Source organism: Typopeltis vanoorti, chromosome 22, assembly GCF_054136105.1.
Source record: "Typopeltis vanoorti isolate ZY-2024b chromosome 22, IOZ_Tvanoo_1.0, whole genome shotgun sequence".
NCBI classification, from domain to species: domain Eukaryota; kingdom Metazoa; phylum Arthropoda; class Arachnida; order Uropygi; family Thelyphonidae; genus Typopeltis; species Typopeltis vanoorti.
Window position 1 is genome coordinate 33,926,255 of NC_143570.1, and position 23,080 is coordinate 33,949,334.

Below are 23,080 nucleotides of genomic sequence, written 5' to 3' on the forward strand. Positions count from 1 at the left end.
AAAGTATAATATTTTAATTGTATATATGTAAATACTCCGTATGATAACACTTAGTTAAACTTTGAAAAAATAAAATAAATAATGTAGTTAAAACATGTAATAATATTATTATCGTGTGTAATTGTAATCTCACTAGATTATATAAAAAGAATGATTAGATACAAAAAAAAACATATAAGAAATATAAGAATACCAGCAAAATTGGTTACACCACATAGAAAGAATGAATAACAATAGGATTCCTAAACTAGCACTAGAATATAAATCCACAGGAAGAAGAGACCTTGGATGTCGAAGATTAAGATGGAAAGATCAACCTTTCCATCATCATCATCATCAAATTCCTGACATGTACCCTCAAGAGGTGTACAGGATATGATAGTATACTACACGAAAAATTTACATCATTACTAACTTCCTATTTACAATTTTCCTCCAGATCAGACTGTTACTTGTCAAGACTCCAATATTATCATTATCAGATCTTATATTTCTATTGTCTAAGGCACATCGTACCGTATCAATCCATCTATATCTTGGTCTTCCTCTGGGTTGTTTTCTTGCCAACCTGGCAGAGAACACTTGCTTTGCTAATCTTTCCTCGCCCATTCTGTTTAAGTGACCATACCACCTGAGATTAGCTCTGCTAATGCATTCCTGGAAGCCAACAATGTCAAGTTCTTTCCTAATATTCTCGTTTTTAATATGATATTGCCATTGATGCCATCTGTTCACGCCTCTAATCTTTCTCAGAACTCATATCTGCGGTCTCTAGTCTTTGGTCAAGTGTTTTACTTCTGACCCAGCTCTCAGATCCATAAGTTAAAACTGGTTTGAACACTGTCTTGTATACAGCTAATTTAGTGTTCCAACTAATTTCTCTCTTATTGACTTCTCACCATACCAGCTTTGTTGATTCTGTTGTCTATTTCCATATTTAATTTACCATCTTCAGTAAAAATTGTGCCTAAGTAGGTGAAATGTTTTACTTGTTCCACAGGTTCCCCGTTCACAACACAGTTGACATTTTCAACAATTCTACCTATTTTCATTGTCTTTGTCTTTTTAATGCTGACCTTCATACCAATCTATTACAACAGTTATTCAATTTGGTCAGGGAATCTTGCTAACTTGTAGCAGATTTATTTAGAAGTATAACATCGTCTGCATAAAGCAAAGAGCATACATTAACATCTGAAATTCTGATATCATGTTTAATACCACTTTCCTTCATAATGTGATCCATATAGATAATGAATAACAGAGGGGATAATGTACATCCTTGTCTCACACCAGATTTAACATTAAACCATCTTCCTGTACTTCCTTCAATTCAACCTTTCCACCTTTTTAAATTTTTTTTTCCAATTTTTAAATTTTACAGTATACACATGTAATTCATTATTTAACTGATATCTGAAAGATAAGAGTGTCTTTACTCATCCCTCAGTAAAGACAGGGATGATGAGTAGACATGCAGAGGTGTTGAAAAGAAAAGAATAAATATAGAATTATAAACGGGTGATTTCAATAATCTCAGAAAACAGCTTGGAAAAATTTAATGTGGAAGAATTAGAAAGGAGAGATATATCACCAGTGCATGGGAACTAGTAAAGAAATATTTGTTAGCAGCAATGCAAATTGTATACCTTGAGTGAAAAAAAGAACAAGATTTGATGTAATAAAATGGATGACTAACAATATCAGACATGAAAACTGCAGATGAAATGGAGGCTATGAAAAAAGTATAATGAGAGGGGATAGAGAGCAGTTGCTTGAAGAAAATAAGACTCAAGCTAGGAAAGTGACTAGCATGGTAAGGAAAGCAAAACTTTAATATGAGAAGAGATTATTCCTGATCAAAGAGAATCTTGATGAAGAAATCCTGATGTGATCAGTAAGAGGAGAAATGATTAAGGAAAAATGGCATTATGATGAAAATGGAAGTAGAGTGACTGATGGAAAAGACACAGTGGAGTTGTTTAATGATCACTTTATTGGGCTATTTCATCCTAGAAAAAAGGGTTTTATTACTAGAGAGTAAGGGAGAGTTCATGGACTTGAAAGGGCAAGAGGAGAAGAGAGTATGTTACAAATGCTAAGTTCTCTGGATGTCAATAAGGCAATGGGACTGGATGGAATTTTACCATGTATTTTAAGAGAATGTGCTATGGAACAACAGCTCCATTGACTTGGCTCTTCAATGAAAGTCTGGCTATGCAAAAACTGCCCAAGCAGTGGAAGGAGGGCAAAATTGTTCCAATATATAAGGGAAGTGGCAGAATGAAAGTGCTAAACTATAGGCCAGTTTGCATTTCTTCTGGAGTTGTTAAGATTTGGGAGAAATTATGAGAGATCGTATACTGGACAAATGAGGGTAATTTTATCTGTGAGACTTAGCATGAATCTGCTAAGGGGAACTCTTGTTTTAGTAATCTAATTGTCTTTTATAATAAAGTAAAAAGAGCAGTCAATGAAGGAAAGGCATCTGACAGGGTGCTGTAGCACTCTGTCAAATGCCTTTGTAATTTATGATAAGCTAATAATTAAGTTATAGGCATATGGGTTTGGATGTCAGGTTAGTGAATTGGATTGGTGACTGGCTGCCTGATAGTATCAGAGAGTTGTGTATGAGGGAGTAGTATCAAAGAGATAGAAGATTACAAGTGGAGTCCCTCAGGACTTAGTCCTGAGACCCATATTGTTTAACCTTTATATTAATGGCATTGTGAGTGGAGTGCAGGGAATATTCAGTTGTTTTTAGTTTTTAGATATTTAGGCAAAGCCCCATGTTGTTTCTGAATATCACGTTCTTTTTCCGATTTTCGTTTGCAATATTCTGCGCTTGATAGTTTTTTCTTTTATCAGACATATTGGAATGTTAAAATTATTTTAAAAGCCAAATCCTAATAACTGTATCAAAAAAAATATTATTAGCAATCATTGTACAACTGTATTTATGTATTCTGATTATATTTCTTTAATTGGTTTACTCTTAACCAATTATCTCATTATGATCATTTGGTCTCATTAGTTAAATGAGATTTACCCCTCAGGTCAAGGTCAATTCACGGCCAACAATGGAATCGGAAATAAATGCAAGATAGAAGGTGCTCTGCTATTGTTACGTCGTTTGATATTAACACTGACAGTGCAATATTAAACGTAACATAATACTACATTATTTTAAATGATTATGATTTTTAAAAAAAATACAGTACAATGAAGTTTTATTATGTAAAAATTTAACTAACGACACCCTGACTCGTTAAGTTTGAACAGAGAAGGAATAAATGACTTTTTCATGATTTATTTTTCATATAGTTTATATGGGAATCCTTATATGAGCTTTTTGAGTTGAAGGTGAGTTAGCCAATCTTATAACAGTGGTAACAGGGCTTTTTCGCCCGGAAACTTGGGTTTTTCTTCCTGCATACAGACAAATCAGCTTTCAGTACACACGCAATTTACAGATGAAAATACTGTTGTTGGTGACGATGGGCAATAGATACCATTGATGTATGTAGTATCATAGTTGGAGAATTAAGTAGTAGTGGAGAGGAAAAGATGTATTAGTGAAGTAGAGTAGTGTGCCCTCCCACGATGAGTCCTTGGACTCCCTGGAGGTGTCACATAATAATAACATTTTAAGAGAATTTTGCTGCCCTCAAAAACTTGTCGTCCCATGCAAATGCACATGTTGCACTGTTGGTAAAGCCAGTCCTGGCTACTTCCTCCACTGTCTGCTATTCGATGGGCTTCCATCCTCTGCCAGTTTGGACATCTAAGGAATCTGGCTCTTCAAATTTCCAGATCATTTTGTATAAATCATTTGCAGCCATAGAACCCATTTTCAATCCCTTTAATGTTCTGAACTTTCACAATGCTGTTAAGGCACAGCTGTTTTTTGGTAAAACAACTTCATGAAAAGTGCACATTACCGAAGGATTGTGCACTTCTCATTGTGCACAATCCTTCGGTAATAGTGACATTGTGCTTTAACATGTTGTCTACTCACAGACAATAAACCGACCCACTCTGCAGCTTTTACAAAAAGCTTCTTTCGAAACATAAGTCATTTGTATAAATGGTACAGTTGCAGCATTCCACTGCATACCATATGTAATTTACATGTATTGGAAACTTTCAGAACTAATGTTGGTTTTTGCACAAAACAAAATTCCATTGCCACATACATCATGTTAAATATTAAATAGTTCCAATGAATAGTTACCCAGTTATAGCCTTTTGAAATGTGAACTTCAATTATAATACCCTGTATTTCATGTAGGACAGTTAAGAGTAGCACTTAATAGCAATAGGAAGGAAGACAGAAGACTGACAGTTCAAGAATGAGAAGTGTTTAGAATATTAAGTAATCTTAATGTTAATAAGGCAGTGGGACTGGATGAGATTTCACAATGTGTATTATGGGAATGTGTGAAAGTGTTTGCAATGTCCTTGACTTGGTTGTTCAACAGAAATCTGGCAACAGGAACAGTCCTAGAAGAATGGAAAGAAGGAAAAATAGTACCATTACATAAGAGAAAATCCAAGTCAGTAGTGTCAAACTAGAAGCAAGTGTGTGTATAAGTGTAGGTGTTAGAGAAGTTAGTTAGAGACAAAATACAAGAGAATACAAACCTGGAATGATGAGAATAGAAATCTTTCGAGAGGGGCAGGATGGTTTTTTTTTTTTTAGTGGGGAGGTCACGCTTTAGTAACTTGGCTATATTTTATAATAGGGCAACTGGACAGAGGAGATACTTATACAGTGATTTATCTGGATTTGATAAAGCATTTGATTGAGTTTCACATGATAAACCATGGTTGAAATTGAGCATGGGGATGGATATTAATTTGGTAACTGGTATGGTTGATTGATAGAAGCCAGCGAGTTGTATGTAGTGTCCCAAAAAGGGAAGAAGACAAGTGGGATATCACAGGGTTCTCTTCTGAGACCAGTTAACTTACATATCAATAATACAGAATACCATGTGAAAGGAGATATTCTGTTGTTTGCTGATGATGCTAAATTAGGAAGAGCAATGTCAGGACATTCTGATATGTTGTTGTTGTTACAAAATGATTTGAACAGGTTGGTGCTTTGGGCTGAATAATGGGAATATCATTTCGATGTTACTAAGTGTAAAGTTATGCACTTTGGCCAGAGAAGATGGAATGAGTTTGCAGTATTGGAGGAACTTTGCTTCAGGAGGGGGGAGAGGCAAGTGATCTAGGGATCTTGGTGGGTAGGGAACTGAAGGTTAGCTGTCACACTGCAAAAGCTGAAGATTACCCTGAAAACTGCTGCTATAATGCAAAGAATGCTGACATACATGGATAAGGAGGATATAGTTCCACTCTATAAGTGCTAATTAGGCCCCTCGTTTGGATTTATTTCTGTGCACAGATCTAGTCACCTGGCTAAGTTGGTGATAAGGAAACACTGGATAGAATGCATAGGTGAATAACTGCCTCAGGATACGAGTATGAGGACAGATTGAGGGAATGTGGTGTTCACAGCATGCAGATAGGAGGAGGAGTGATGTGACTGAAACATAAGTTATGAGAGGAGCTTATGAAACAGATACAAGGGAATAATTGCATAGGATAATGGGTGATGAGAGAATGAAGTCATATCAAGAAACCGTACAAAGATAATGTGAGTGAGGAAGTGAAAAGGAGATTTTTGCTTGGCAGGTGGTGAATGACTGGAATGCATTGCCAGAGTGGATGGTAAGTGCTCCAACACTGAATGTATTCAAGGCAAGGTATAATAGTTATTGCAGTCTGTGTGTGTTTGACCTCCCACAATGAGTCTTCGCTCTCACTCCAGTCTTCTCTAAAAGAATGAAGAATGTCATTAATAGTCAACTTCTTCTCCATTGAAAGACCACTAGTATGTACTCCCCCACTACAGTTGATCCAGCTTACATCATCCACCTCTGGATATGTGCTACGGATAGGTTTGGAAAAACTTCAGATGTTCTTGACATTTCCAGGACAATGATTGGATCTGCCATGAAAATCTGCCCAGCAACTACTATTCATTGTATATTCTACTTTCCAACCTATGTAAACCAGTTTTCCCTCTGTGTCATGATTGATGGCTTTCTCTCTCTCTCTATTTGGACTTGTGCATCCATACAAAAGTCAACCAATATATGAAACATACAGACATAAAAAGGCTTATTACTGTATATAAACAACTATTTCGATCTGAAACTTAAAGGTCATCTTCAGTTCAAATGAAAATTCAAAAAGAAAGAATAATAACAATGGATTTCATAAGTCCAATAAGAGCATATGCTGGAATAGCATAGTACAACTATACTACAGTATAGAAAAGTATAGTACAGTACAGTGGCGGCCGGTGAAAATTTTAAGTGGGGGGTGCTGCATATACAAAATAAAATAAAATAAAATAAAAAATTATTTTTTTCCTAATCAGTAACTAATTTATTAATAAATAAATTTACATGTTAAAAAATTGCTTTATTAAAAATATTTCACCCTCACCACAAACAAACATCAACAATAAAAGTTTCGTATCTCACAGAAATAACATGCGCAAGCATACAATACACTGCCAAAAAGAGCAGTGTTAAGCGTAAATGAATATTCGCGAGTCTACTTGCAATTGGCCGTTACATCGCAGTGTATTTGTTTTGTGTAAACATAATTGAAAAAATATAATTCTTTTCATATTTTCAACTGTGATACTCGTCATAATTCAGCCTTGTATCTATAAGAAATAAATAATTATGTTATTTTAACAAAATAAAATAAGATTTGCAAAAAATAGTTCACCCTTTCTTATCTCACAGAAATAACGCGCGCAAGCATATGATACACTACCCAAAGAGCAGTGTCAGATTCACTAGTTAATGTGCAATGAGAAGCGCAAACGAATATCGGGAGTCTGGCTGCAATTGGTTGAATGTGATAATTCCGACACTGAGTTAGATCGCATTGTATTTGTTTCGTAATCTGAAGCGTTAATCGAACAATTCCAATTATTAACTATTCAATCACTGTCAAAACATAAACTGTAACTTTTAACATGTTGTATTGCATTTATATAATGTTGTAAGTATTGTTATTATTTATAAACACAAACAAAATTTAATTTTTTCTTTAGGGGTGCTGCAGTGTCACAGTGCTTTATGTACGGGCCACCACTGGTATAGTATAATCTAAAGTTGACACACATAAAAAAAAACAAAAAAAACTTACTGTTTACAATTAATAAGAATAAGATCTTCCCAAATTTTTAATAAAGAAACAGTCATTCTTGAAGTTTAAGTGATACAGTAGGATTACTTAGATTTAAAATGATATAAAAATATCGGTCTTTGACCAGAAGATTCACAGAATCAATTGGATAAACTCCGTACTGAGTTAGACAAGATTATAGGATTATAGGAACTCTACATACAGAGTCAGAGATCTTAGGAACGGACTTATATGTATCTGTGATATGCTGTATGTCCTTTGGGTTGAAATATTCTGCTGCATAATTCTTTGCATAGTGTCAGTGTCTAGTTTAAGGTCAATCAAGGTTGCAGCAGATGATGTGGTCTATTGAATATAGTTTTGATGCTAATTTTTTAAGAAGGGTTGTGCTGAACCATGTTGTACATTTGAGCCTATAAAAGCAGGTTTATGATATACAGAAGTTGTTGGAACTTATGACCACTTAATGGAAGTGGAAAGGTTGGCAAAACAAGTGTTCCAGTTTCACATGCCAGGAGGGCAGGAAAAAGATCAAGATCTAGGTGGATTGATGCAGAAGAAGTACCTAAGAAGATCAAAATCTAAGATCTGACAGTAATGGAGTGCTATGAAATAACAGACTAATTTGGGCGAAAATTCTTGGAAGGAAATTAGTTATAGTATAAGTTAATCATGTATTACAGTAATCTACAATTAATCTTGCCATATTGCGAAGGCCATCTGCCATTCTGACAAATGAAGGTCAAATAAGTGAAGTATAATTACATGGGCTGCCAGAAGTTGGTTAACATGCAAGAGTCAATTAATTGAAGAGTCTTTGTTTTGAAGGTAGGATAAATGATACATCAATGTAATTATCATTAATGTACAGGATACTATGTATACCTTCCAGGAGTATAAATGGATCCTGTATCTACACTGAAAGTATATATATCAGGAATTTGATGATAATTATATTGACTAATATTTGATCACTATTGTGGATGTAGATTTCTTATTTCATTTTCAATTTTTTTTTAGATAATTAAAGCTTTAATATTCATTTTAATGTACTTGTGTTGAATTATTTATTATTTTAATTTTACAGTTATTATATACTGGCGGTTATAAATAAAAAATCAATTTTGCAAGAACTGTTAACCTCCCTACTGGTGAGGTGGATGAAACAGTGAAACCAAATTGCACTTCTTATCCATATTATTTAATTGTTACAGAATCGTATCCAGATTTAGCTGGACGTCTCTATAGACATTGTGGCCGGTTGGGGGATTAATTTTGAATGATCGATGTTTTTTTTTTAGTATAGTATGTGAGTTTTAAATCCTGAATGAAGATGAGAATATAACTACATGTATACTGTATATAATATACTGAGGGACTTTTTTTAATCCAATAGGCACAAGTTAAGATTTAAATGTGTACTGATAAGGTATAATTGCATTATGTTTTTACCTTCTTATGTTCTTTTCTTTCTTTACAACTGCTGTCTTTACTACCCTGTGATGTACCACTTTCTTTTTCCCGCTTTTTCTTTGGCTTTTCTGTTGACTTGTGCTGAACTTGAATAATTCTAGTAGGAGGATTGGCTATGATATTTAAAACTTCAGAATAATCTTTCCTCTTGGCTATGTCTGTTACAGTTTCACCTTGCTAAAAAAAATGTAAAAAAAAAAAAATTACCTTAAAAAGAGTCATTAGACACCACCACCACCATCAAGTAAATATTCTGTATTTTACCCACTTATGGCCTATACCAATATTTCAAACCTTCTAAATATGTTTTTCTGCCAATCTTTGATAGCTAGCTACAAGAACGAGAGACTCCATTCTTCTTATAATGAAGAGTGATTGTTTGGTCTAACCCTGACTACTTGCAGAGTAGTCATAGGATGCACATGTACGCCTTACTTTGCATTTGCTTATATTTTGGGCACCACAACCTATGGGCAAAGCTCATGTCACAAAAGTCTGCTCTACACCATAACGATGTCACCACTGAACTTCTATGTTAGGAGAATATGCTAATAAATGGCCTTCCTCTTGTAGCCCTTTAGCATAATAATATTACTGTGATTCTTCTGTTCCATTAAAGAATCCCAGGACTGTTGCTCTTTGACTAGGTGATATAATGACCAGAATTCTGGCAAGTGGTGTACAAGCCTGATGGATAGCATAATCCTTGCAGCTGAAGGCATGGAACTCTTGCCAAAATGGCTGTACTAATGTTACCCAATTTCACTGTCACCCATTACTTATTGGGTGACAGTGAAATTTGATAAGAAGACTGAAACTGCATTTATTGAGCTGTTGCAAGACAACTTCCTCAAGAAGCATGTGATATAAGTAACTCAAGGTCAAAGAACAATAAACACTGATTATAGTGTGAGAGTAGGTTTCAGTCAAAGACATGGTTATTCTGCTGCCAGTTGATGACTGATGCTGTACTGACCTGAGAAGTTTCTAAGTATACAGATGTTCCATCAGAAAAGGGTTACATGCTGAACATGCAAAGGAGGAAATTATGACTAAAACTGAGGAGAATACTGGGTTTGGTCCCATGATATCAGGTGCATGCTAGATGGGAATTGACAGTGCATGGGAGGCATCAAAAAATACTTAAATGATGTAATACTGGAATGTGTCCATGGAATTTGAAGAATAAATATGGCAGAAGTGAAATGGATGTGTAATCTTTTTAAGCAAGAGATTTTCAAGATAAAGTGGAAGGAATACCATGTGCATGAAGATATGAACATTTTAAGACACAAACCAGAAGAGTTACAAGTATTGTACAGAAATTGAAATCTAAGATGAAAATAAACTAGCTTTGCAAGCTAACAACAAGTCAAAAGAATTTCATTATTATGTTGCAAGTAAAAGAGAGAATGGATCTTAAAGAATAACTCAACTGAATGAGGATGGTATGCAGGTGGCAGATGCAGAAGAGACTGTAGAAATTTTTTTCCTTTCCTTTAGTGTTACACTGTGATCAGCATTCATTTTGCACAAATTATGGACTCTACAACCGTGTTACAAATAATTATTTTAATTTCCAGACGTTTTGACCTTCATATTAAGGTCATCATCTGGAGTACACACATACACACACACACATATATACAGCGGCAAGCTAAATTACATTTGACACAGTATATTTCAGATTTGATCAATGATTATTCTACTGGCCTGACCTCTAGTGAAAATAAAATTACAATAAATAAATGAAATAAATTAAATACATCAAAGCTATATTCTATTTAAGACAACATCAGAGAAATTCTTTCATATAGATAGTTTTGTTACAGTAAAAATGATGTCCTAATTTAACATGACAAATGTTATATTATATTTAGGATCCTGGATTACCTATGGTCCTATTTATAATTAACTCTTAGGGAGAAAGGTTAAGTGGGTAGAATATGTGCCTTCCATATGGTTGGGATTTTTAGACCATCATTATTGTTAAGATTAGGGTGACTGATAAGAATCTCACAAGCCTCCTTAAATTTATGTTCATAGCATGTTTTGGTGTGATGTAAACAACAGGTGCTTTTTCAATCAATTCTATGTAAAGTGTTCAGGGCATGATCAGAAAGACCAGCTTGACCATAATTATTATATTTAATGTGTCATTTATGTTTTGTTTTTCTGATAGGAATTGTGCGTCCTGTTTCCCCTATATAAGGCAAATTACAGGTGCAATGAATACGGTATACTCCAGGGTGGACCAACGGAAGGAGTGTATCCTTGGATGAGTTGAGTAAGTTCTTTAATTTTGTAGGAGGTTTAAAGGTAGCTTTAAAGTTGTATTTTTGTAGTATTCTGTTTATTTTGTCTGATATCCCTTTAACCACGTCGCTGTCAATATGGATAAAATACACCAATAGGTTCCAGACTACCATCATATAGCAAATCACTGTTTTTTTTTCCTTTTTAAGTAGTTTCCTTTTTAACATTTTTAAGTAGTCATATAGGGGTGGAAGGGGTGGTGAAGCGCAATACATAGCCTCTCCCACTCAAATGTCAACCTCACCTTCCTGTGGTCCATCCTGGATAAGTCCAGTGGTAGGGCTGCTACCTAATGCCTCTGGACCGGCAGATCTAACAGCATTTACTCTGTTAGGGTGTTAAGGTTATACCGCCCATACTCGGTCGCCAGTGCCTCGTTTGTACTTTTAGATAGCAGCCCTACCACTGGACTTACCCAGCGACAGGTTAGTAACCTGCCCTGGGGAAATTCAAAATACTTTCAAGTTTCATGCAAAGAAAAGCCGGACGGACTGTCAGGGAAAAGACCACAACCCAGGAAACGGTAAACGAAATTGGAAAAAGGAACACTTAACGAAGATTGCAACATGGAATGTGAGAAGCATTGCACACAAAGAAGAAGAACTTGATAAACAACTAAACCAAGCTAACATAAAGATGTGTATAGTAACAGAAACAAAGAAAAAACAAAAAGGTACAAAAGAAACAAACAACTATATACAAATCTACAGTGGGGTAAAAAAAGAAGAAAGAGCAAAAGCAGGTATAATGATTATGGTACATAAATCCCTAAAGAACAATATTGTATATTACAACTATTTGAATGAAAGACTAATAGAAATTAGACTCAAGACATTAAGAGGCCACATAACAATAATTGGTGCATATGCACCAGAAGAGGGAAAAGAAGAAGACAGTAATATATTTTATAAAGAATTACAGAATGCCATAGATAAAACAAACAAAACTGACTATTTACTGCTAGCAGGAGACTTAAATGCCAGAATAGGAAACAAAAAATACAAAACAAACATAGGTAAATTTGGCGAAGATACATGTAATCAAAATGGTCGCAGATTGCGCGATTTTGTCATTTATAATAATATGAGAATAATGAATTCAATGTTTAAACACAAGGAAATACATAAATATACTTGGTCAGCCAGAGGATACAAATCAGTAATCGACTACGTTATCACAAATTTTAAATTAGCAGAGTTAATTTTAGATGTAAGAGCATATCGAGGCTTTGAATTAAACTCTGATCATTATATGGTATCAGCAAAAATTCGTTTTAAACCAAAGTGGCTAAAAACACATAGAATTGAAAATTCTTACCAGCCAAGCTACAAAATTTCTTCATTACAGGATCCTCAAGTTAGACTACAATATCAAAAATGCATAAACTTAAAAACTGAAACCACACATGAATCAAGTGACATAGAAGATGAATGGGAAAATTTGAAACAAATTCTCACAAAAGCAGCAACAGAAATCTTAGGAATAAAGCACAAATGGATTAGAAAAAAAGGACTACGAGACTGGAACAAAGAAATAGAAAATATAATAAAAACCAAAAAGGACAGTTACCAGAAATGGCTAAATTCCAAAACAATAGAAGCAGAAATAGAGTATAAAAGAAATAGTGCAATTGCAAAACGAGAAGTAAAGAAAAAACATAGAGAAAGATGGAACAATTTCGTAACAGAACTAGAAAAGGATTTATTTAAGCCACAACCCAAAACCTATAAAGTAATAAAATACATGAATAAAGAAATAAAAGAAAAGATAAAAATACAAACAATAGATTTAGAAAAATGGGTGACCTATTTCCAAAATCTCTGGACAGATGAGAACAATGAATTAAAATTTTATAAGACAAAGAATGACCTAATAGAAAATGTCACAATGTTAGAACTGAAAAATATAATAAAGAGGATGAAAAATAGGAAAACTCCAGGAGAAGACAATATAAATATAAAACTATACAAAAATGCAGGTGAAAAATTTAATGAAAGACTTCTGAAATTTTTTAATATGGTTTGGATGTCTGGAAAAACCCCTAACTCTTGGAAAAAAGCACTGATTATCCCAATATATAAAAAAGGAAATAAAGACAATTGCAATAATTATAGGGGAATTAGCCTGCTGAATACAGGATATAAAATATATGCAGGAATATTAAAAGAGAAACTAAGCAGCATTGTAGAAAACAAATTACTAGAAGAACGAAAACGGTTTCCGGAAAGGCCGATCCTGCATAGATCCAATTTTTACTTTAAAATTATTAATAGAAAAGAGAAGAGAATTTCAAAAAGAAACACATGTGGCGTTTATTGATTATGAAAAAGCCTTTGACAAAATTAGCAGACAAAAATTGTTTAAAATATTAACTGATTTAAACATACCAAACCAACTTTTACAATCTATTCAAGAAATATATACAGGAAATAAAATAGCAGTTAAATTAGAACACACCTCAGAATGGAAAGATATATCAAGAGGGGGTATGACAAGGATGTACCCTCTCACCTCTGCTTTTCAATATATATACAGGGTGTTCGGGATAAATTTGACATATTTATAATTAATTATATTTTTCCGTAAGTTACATGTATTAACACACACTTCTCTTCATTTAAAAGTTTGGACCCTTCTTCATTCACATACAAGATGTCAGAAAGGATGGATAGCTGGAACCCACCTGAATCATGGAAGAGAATAACTTGTATCATGATGATTCGTGCCCGCCATCAAAATAAGGATATTACGACTGCTGCCCAATGCTCCCTGAATACAGTAAAAACAATCAGGCATGAACTAGAGACTTGCAATGGTGACTACGAGGATGTAGCAAGAAGAAAGATCCCTAGCAGACGATCTGATTGCGTTCGTACAGCAGAATTCCTCGCAAATCTGCAGGAACAGGTGTTGAAGAACCCTGGCATTGGAATTCGGGCTTTGTTCGTGGAGTTGCTAACTAGTCAAGCCCTGGATAACAAGGGTAGGCAATGGTAGGCCGTACGTATGGCAGCAGGATTCGGCCCCTTGCCACACCTCTGGGAAAAGTCAAAAATGGTTGTCTGAAAATTTCTACGACTTCACCAGTCCAAATGTTTGGCCTCCAAACTCCCCAGACCTTAACCCCGTGGATTATTTTGTATGGGGCGCAGTTGAAAAAGACACCAATCGCACTTCCAGTAATACAAAAGCCCATTAATGGATAAAATTAAAACAGTTTTTGCGGCCCTTCCCAGGGAGACTGTAGCATCAGCTTGTTCGAGGTTCCGAAGCAGAATTGAAGCTGTGATCAATGCTAATGGTGGTTATTTTGAGTAAATCTTGTTGATAGTATTGTAATTAACTCTGCCTGTAATGTTTTTTTGTCAATTCATTAAATTTAATAGATACAAAGAAGATTTTCTTTTTCCTTACGAAACTGTCAAATTTATCCCGAACACCCTGTATAAATGAAATAATAACAATCTGGAAACAGCATAACCCATTTGGTATACAAATGACCCCGCAAATGAAGATAGATACACTACTATTTGCAGATGATCAAATAGTATTAGCTACATCAGAAGATGACTTACAAAGATCATTAAAATCACTAAATGATATCTCAAAGCAATATAATATGACAATCCAAAGAAAAAACAAAAATAATGGCATTCAAAGGAGAAAACCCAATAAGAAGTAAAATAGTGATAGATAATAAAATACTAGAACAAGTAAACACTTTCAGATACTTGGGATGTGATCTATCATACGAAGAAGAAAAAGACAGACACTAAAATATCAAACTTTGTCAAAGTAAATGGCATAATAAATAATATATTTAAGCCATCCCTGGTACAAAAACACACTAGAATCAGACTATATAATGTCTTGTCAAAACCAACTCTACTATACGGAAGCGAAACATGGACCATAAAAAGGAAAGATGAAAAACAAATTCAAACAGCAGAAATGAAGTTCCTCAGATAAACAGCTGGATATACCAAGTGGGACCACAAAACAAATGAAGAAATCTTACAATCCCTGAAAATAAAACCAATTAATCACTACATAAGACAGTATAAACAATAATGGCTAGAACACTTAAATCGAATGGACAACAGCAGACTACCAAAAATATTATAGATACAAAATAAGTGGAAAAAGAAGAATCGGAAGACCAAAAAAGAGATGGCATGAGACCGGAACAGGCCACATGGCCTAAATTCCATGTTAGGAAGAAGAAGAAGAAGTAGGCATATATGTGCATAAATAGCATAAATAAAGCCTTTATTTATGTCAGTTATGCAAATAGAAAATTTAGAATAATTTTCACAAACAAAAAGTTTTTCTAAATGGTTTGGCTTAAGGCAACACACCAACCAGTTTAGTCATCAATCTACACTATTAAAAGTTTTCCCATTTTGACAATAAGATTGTCCTGTTTACAGATAACTGCAATATTAACCAATGTATTACTTTAAACTTCACTTAGAACTTTATCTTTGTTTTTATCAACCGTAACAACAGTAGTTAAATAGTTAAGTAGCGTGAGATCAGTGTAGGCCGTAGTCTCTCTCAATGTTTGATATGCCCATTGTCATTAAATTTAATAATTTTAATCTTAGTGTGTAATGTAATAGGTTTCATGTCTTCTTTTCATTGTAAGCAACAGCACGCTTACTAACATTATTAACAACAATAAAATAAAATCATAGTTTATAATTCACTACAGAACACAAAGAGATTTAATGCACGATGTCATAAACAATTCATGAAACTGTATTGGTTGATTCATGGGAGTGTCAAGTTGCTAAAACTATCATATGAGTGAATGCAGCATTGTATAAATGGGCTTGGTTATAATTGAAAACTGTAAAGCAAAGCATCGTAAGGCTAAGGCTCCTGGGGTAGTATTGCTGTCATAATTTATTATCATCATCAAATTCCTGATATATACCCTCAAGGGGTGTACAGGCAGTGGTGAGCTGTGGAAATAATTTTAACGAAGGGCTTGCATCGTCAAGCAAAAAAAAAAAAAAAGCCATATTTCACACAAAAACTTTTATGCTTGTGTACAAATTCCAATCAAAACATATGAGAGGACAGTCAACCTCTAAAGGCTATAACTTTTTAACAAATATTTCATGATCTAAACATGAAATATTATTATTATTATTCAGGCCTGAATGGAGTCAAAAGCCTCATCGAGGTAGGTCCCTCCTAGGAAACACAAAGTCTATCATACCACTCCTTAAATGCATTGACCGTTCTCGCTCTCACCACTCCATCAGCCAATGCATTCCATGGTTCAACCACTCTCCATGCAGAGAAACCACTCCTCACCCTCTTTCTCACAGTTTCCTTTTGTAACTTCCAGGGATGGCCCCTTGTCATGACTCCTTCCCACTGTTCAACCAAGCGAAAGAACTCCCTGGTGTCAACCCTGTAACCACCTCTCAACAGTTTAAAAGTCTCAACCATATCACCCCTCCTTCTATCCACCAAACTCTGCAGTCCACAATCTACAGTCGATTGTGTACAAATATTTGCACACAATCAACTGTGTTAATTTATCTTACATAAGAAAAACATTTTTTAACTATCAAAATTATAATAAGAATGAAATCTTTTATAATCTTTTATAAAAGATTTGATTGTCTACTGGTTTTACCATACAATTGGCTACCAGAAGGGAGAAGGGTAAAGATAGCACATGCACTTATTTTATTTTCAAACTTGGGTGCATTCATTATAGAGGAGTTGAAACAATAATTCCAAATAATCAATACACCGCCAAATAGACTCATTTTTGTTAAGTTACCGTATGAGTTTGTCGCTTGATGTGTTTCAAAAAAAATTTTTTTTTTGAAAAAATTAAAAAGTAAACAAGAAGAACAAGGGGTTTGCAAATTTGAGAAAAATTTAACATAGGGCTCGTGCGAACACCTTATAGCTCACCACTGTGTACAGGATATAATGGTACTACATGAAAAATTTATATCATTACTAACTTCCTATCCCCAATTTTCCTCCAAATCAGTCTGTTACCTATCAAAACTCCAATATTATAAGATCTTATATTTCTGATAATATCGGTACAGTAAAAAGTGTCTTCTAAGGCACTTTTTACTGTATCAGTCCACCTATATCTTGGTATTCCTCTGGGTCTTTTTCCTGCCAACCTGGCAAAGAACACTTGCTTTGCTAATTTATAATTTATTCTAATGACATTAATTATAATGCTGGCCTGGTTGGCCGAGTGGTTAGCGAATCTGCTCTCCAGCCAAAAGGCTGTGGGTTTGAATCCCACCATGGACATAGATGTTTGTGATTGTCTGTGAAAATATTAGTGCTGGTGGTTGATGGTAGATGTCATTGGTGTAGTTGCAGTTCATTGTAGTTAGTGGAATGAGTGGTGCAGACAGAGAGTTGTAGAGCAGGTACCCTCCCTGGAGTGTCATGTAATAATAATTCCTTATTCCAAAAACATTATCACATCATGAAGTAAAAATATTAGTAAATAATCTTTTCATATCCTTTCAATTTTCAATACCAAAGAACGAATACCAATACATGTTATTTTACTTAGAAAGCATTGCATGTACAATGATCAAAATTAATGTTTTCCTGTTTAACTGTTTAATGCCTTGTATGTTATGTATGTTTGCTAGAGCATGTTGTACATCATGTGGAAGTGATCTCTGTGTGTGTGTGTGGGGGGGGGGGGGGGGGGGTAGTTCCAAAATTCACCACCAGGGACACTGTATGATGAACAAAAATAGATGCAGTCATTTTTCTCTGTTTGGAAGAAGAGAAGTAGAAAAGTGACACAAGGCATAAATAGCACATTTTTATTCACTTCTATTATGCATTCATGAGCTGTACTGTTCAATGTGCTGCACTTCCGGTATGCCACAAACTGCATCCTTTGCACAGTGTGTTCAATGGCAGAATGCAGCTGGTTGGGACTGATGTTGCAAACATGTTGTCTTTCAGTGCTGGCAAGTTATCAGGATGATCCAGATAAATCCTGTCTTTAAGAAATTTCCAGAGCCAGAAGTCACAGGGGGTCAGATCAGTTGAATGAGGCAGTCACACGTGGGAAACACATGGCTGATCATTCTGACTTCTGTTAAATGTTCTCAAAATATTATCACATCATGAAGTAAAAAACACTTCGATATTAAATGTTCTCAAAGAACCTCCTGTATAGATTGACTGATGTATGGGGGTCATGAAAATGACTGAATCGATGCATAGGCACTGTAGCTGGCATAACAAAATTGTTTATCATATCTCAATACCTATTGGCAGTAACTGAGCAGATTACGGGGAACCAAATGGCAAATGACGTCAATGAAAAGGATTTTATTGGATTGTATGTGAATTTTGGTAGCCCACAGCCGTCAATTGTGGAGATTCACAGCTCCATTCAGGTGATTTCGTGAGTCTCATATCCCACAAAATCAACCATGGCTATGCAGCATCCAACTTCACTCGAAGAAGGAATGTTAAAGTGAATGTTAGTTGACTTTCCAAGTCCTATGGGCACATCTCCTGCGTCAGGGTTATCTTGAATGGGTAGACATGCAGAATCTTCCTTAGAATTTTCCAGACTGTTGCATAAGGCACATCCATGTGTCTTGATACAGCATGTGCATTGCAGGAACCAATGCTGTTATTCATGGCCTGCTCTCCAACAGTAATAGCATCATTCACTTGTTATAAACTGATTGGTTTGTGATCTCTGTCAGGTCTAACAAAGAAGGATTACTAACTCCCAACAATCTTTTTTCAAAATGACTAATCATTTAACACACAGCACATGGAGATAGTGGATCTTGTTGATATTTGTTCAGGCGATGAAATTTGCAGAGTGCAGCAACAGCATTACAATTGTTTAGCTATTGTTTAATTGTTCACAAGCAAAGCATATTAGGGCAAGGTTAGTGCTATCACTGTTGGCAGTATTAACAACCAGAATGAACAGAAAAATCCTGAGTCCATCTTTCTAAACCCTGGTACCTGCTGAGTTTCGTGATATGCAAATTCCATGCATTTGATGTTTACAATGTCCCCAGGTGGTGAATTTTGGAATTTTTTTGCTTTTTCCCCCCTCAGATATTGCTTCTGCATGATGCAAAATATATTCCTGCAAAGTTTTGCAGCATTTGGATCAATGGATAGCACTTGTGAGTGCCATCCATTGATCCAAGGCCTTCACAACAGAGATACTTTAATTTTGATTACCTGTATACCATCATTATCAGCCATTGTCGATCCACTGCTGGATGAAGGCCTTTCCAAGATTACTCCAAAACTGTCTGTCCATGGCTCTCCTTTCCCATGTCACTCCTCCAAACTTGATGATATCATCAATCCACCATGATTTAGGTCGACGTCGTGGTTGTTTTTCGTCTCATGGAATCCAATCCAGTACTTCTTTTATCCATCATCGATCTTGTCTTCATGCAATATGCCCAGCCTGTTATCACTTCAGATGTTTCACACTTCCTATGATGTCAGAGACTTCAATTTGGTTTCTTATCCACGTATTCCTTTTGTGATCCAGTCTTGTGATTCCAATCACACTTCTTTCCATACTAAATTGTGCTGTTCTTAATTTTTGAATTTCCTTTGCATTTAGTGTCCATGTTTTGCAGCCATATGTCAATACAGTCATACCCCAACTTACGCGAATCCAGAGTTACGCGGTTTCTTATATGTACGTATTCCCATCCCACTTCATGCTTCACCACTAGTTGTATCTTTCCGGCGCCGGCCACATTCGCCAGTGTCGCACATGCTGTGAACAAGCACTGGTGTGTTTCATGCGGTCTTCATTCATGCACAATTTTTATAGTCTACAAACCTTGTGATTGTTTAATGTTATGTTCTTGATAAAAATTTTATCACATAAAAAATAATAATGTCGTCCAAAAGAATCAAGTCTGATTCTTCTACAGCTAGCAAGAAAAGAAAAACATTGACTTTGGAAACAAAACTCAACATTATTAAGGATTTTGAAGGCGGAATGAAAATTTTTGAGCTATCAAAGAAGTTCGATCTACAGGAATCCACAGTAAGAACAATCATAAAAGAAAGGTTTACAGATTTTGGAGGACATAGATTCTAACGAGGAATGAATTGTAGCCACAAGGCAAGGAATAAAAAAAAATCATTAGCTTGCTATGAAGAAATTTTGCGTGACAAGAAAAATGCATTATGCCATCAGATGAATCTATTAGATGTTATGAAACCATCGACATCGAAATAACTTTCTTTTTTTTTATGTACGAAAAACTACAGTTATGATTATATTTCTTAAAAAAATAGCTGTTTTTGTAAACCTTTGGTCCCAATTATATGTTTGTATATATAAATTCATGCAAAATTATACCCGGAGTTACGCAAATTCGACTTACGCGCTTTTTGTTGGTCCCACCTACCGCGTAACTTCGGGATATGACTGTATAGGAAGAATACATTGGTTAAAACTTTTCTTCTTTTCATTCAAATATTTAACTAATGCTAGTTGAATATTTGAATTTGAATAGTGAATGTTGGCTTTTGAATATTGAATGTAATTTTCCAAATGTTTTCCACCCAAGCATCATGTGTCTTTTAATTTCATCCATGATATTTTGTTCCATTGATATCTGTTGTCCTAAGCATATCTAATGGTCTACTTGTTTAATTTCCTCATTATTGATTTTTATTATTTCTGGTTCAGCATAGCTATTGTACATAACTTGAGTCTTCTCTAGGTTTATCTTTAGGCCAGCTATTTCGCTAGCAATTTGGAGTTCATGGATATGAATCTGTAATTCATGCATAGTTGAAATAAAGATAACTATGTCATCTGCAAAGCATAAATGGCTTAAAAATCTTCCATTTATTTTCAGACCTTTCCCTTCCCAATCAAGAAGTCTGAATATTTCTTCTAGGCACACTATGAACAGTTTTGGAGAGATTGTGTCACCCTGTCTTATACATCTCTGTATTTCCACAGTAGAGATGTTTCCACTGAAATGAATTGCTGCTGTGGCATTGGTGTATGCTGATTTCATGGTTCTGATGTATGGCTCCTCCACTTGTTGGTTTCATAATGCTTTAAGTGTTGCACAAGTTTTTAGTGAATCAAAGGCTTTCTCATAATCAATAAAACCAAGACATAATGGTAACTGATATTCATTACACCGTTCAATAATCTGTATATATATATATATATATATATATATATATATATATATATAAAGCTAGAGAGCTAGAGTACTACTAATTAATTATGGATACCAAATTGATAGCTTGGATAAGAGGAAGGAAACACCTATACAAACAGTCACCATGTTGTTTATGCAATGGTACAATAGCAACCAGCTACTCAGATCACACAAACAGCCTACATTGGAGAGAAGGGAACAATCAAACAATGAGCACAAAAATCAGGATTAGCATTTTCTACGACCAAAGAGAAACTTCAGGCACATTGGCAGCTCAAAGATAGTCATATGCTGAATTCAACAACCATCTGTGTGTAGATTCAAAGAAGCCACCAAAATGCTACATTGTCCAACCCAAGGTCTTATTTTAAACCAAATTTGATAAGTGTACATAAAAGACTTGCACAGCTATGAATTAGGATGTGATAGTCAACATAATGCACAATGGTCATGCATCTCATATCTAGATGCCAATTTCCTTCTATTATTATTATTATGTGACACCTCCAGGGAGTCCATGGACTCATCGAGGGAGGGCACTTGCTCTAGAACTCTGTCTCCACTACTCAATCCACCAAGTACAACGAACTGCATCTACCCCAATGGCACTGACCTAGCAAATAAGTCAGCAGATGCCCTAAAAGTACACAGAGAAAAATGTAAGAGCTAAGCTATGTGCAAAAGTAGCTAAACAAAAGTCATGAGAAGACTGATAAGAGTATGAAAAATAAAAATATCAGAAAGGTGATAAAATGTTCTAGAGGCTATTGAGGAAGCTTAGAAATGGAGGAAAGAGTAATGTAAAAGGAATCAAAGATGATAAAGGTTACATGAAAACTGAAGATAAGGATATCCTAGATGTCTGGAGTAATTACTTTGAAAGATTGCAAGCAGTGATAGAACCATACTATAAAATTTTCAGGAGGAATGCAAAGAGGAGTACATATCAATACTTGAGGTAGAAAAAAGTTCTTAAGAAATGTAATTCACCCCAAAGATAAGCTGTTATTATTCTTATTATTAACCAGACCTCCATGGAGTCAAAAGACTAATCACAGGAGGTACACACTTCATGTACGAAGCTACTCAGCTACTGCACTTTAAACTCATTCAATGTATCTGCATTCACCATACTGTCAGGAAATGCATCCCACTCAAAACCACTATCTATGCAAAGAACCAGTTCCTCACTCCCTTGCTCACATTTCATTATACAACTTTCAGGGAACCTTTCATTCTGTCCTTTTCTTCTACATTAACCTGATAACAACCTGTTACCAACTTATATCTCAATCATATCCTCCACTCATCCTCCTCCAAATCATGAGACTTTGCAAATTGCATTCTCTCAATCCATCTTCATACCCCACATTCCAAAAACTAGTTACCACCTGTTTGATGTAAAAAATTAAATTCTTAAAAACTTGCATGACAAGGTATCAGATTTAGATATTCTGAGACCCATGTCAGTAACAATTCAAGGACAAGTTAATCAATTTAGATTATCAAAACAACAGATTACAATTTAAGGTTATCATGTCCATATATTCTATGGTTAGTTTGCATATTATGCAGGGTAGAAAATCCTGCCACTCTCATAAGACTGCTAACATGCTTTTAGTTAAAAAAAAAAAAGAAAGAAAAAAAAAAGAATATTCCTCTCACAATGTGAATGGAATCAAACCCAGAACTATTCTACTGAAATGGCATCATTACAATACGTGGCAGTGCTAGCAATTTAGGAAGCTTCTTTAAAATTGGTATGCAGGAAAATGCTTCTTGTTTCACGATCTGCTTCTGACAAAACAGGAACCTTCTGAAATGGTTATGCATGGTTATAAAAAAAA

The 23,080-nt window shown here is 35.0% G+C and overlaps 1 protein-coding gene across 1 annotated transcript in view; it reads right to left on the minus strand.

Moving 5' to 3' along the window:
* The window catches only part of LOC150094293 (uncharacterized), a 180,414-nt gene that overhangs the window by 37,414 nt on the left and 119,920 nt on the right, over positions 1–23,080 (minus strand). Inside the window, exon 8 of the mRNA XM_090412435.1 lies at positions 8,692–8,889. Within this exon, the coding sequence (XP_090268561.1) occupies positions 8,692–8,889 (198 nt within the window). The remainder of the gene's footprint in view (positions 1–8,691; positions 8,890–23,080) is intronic.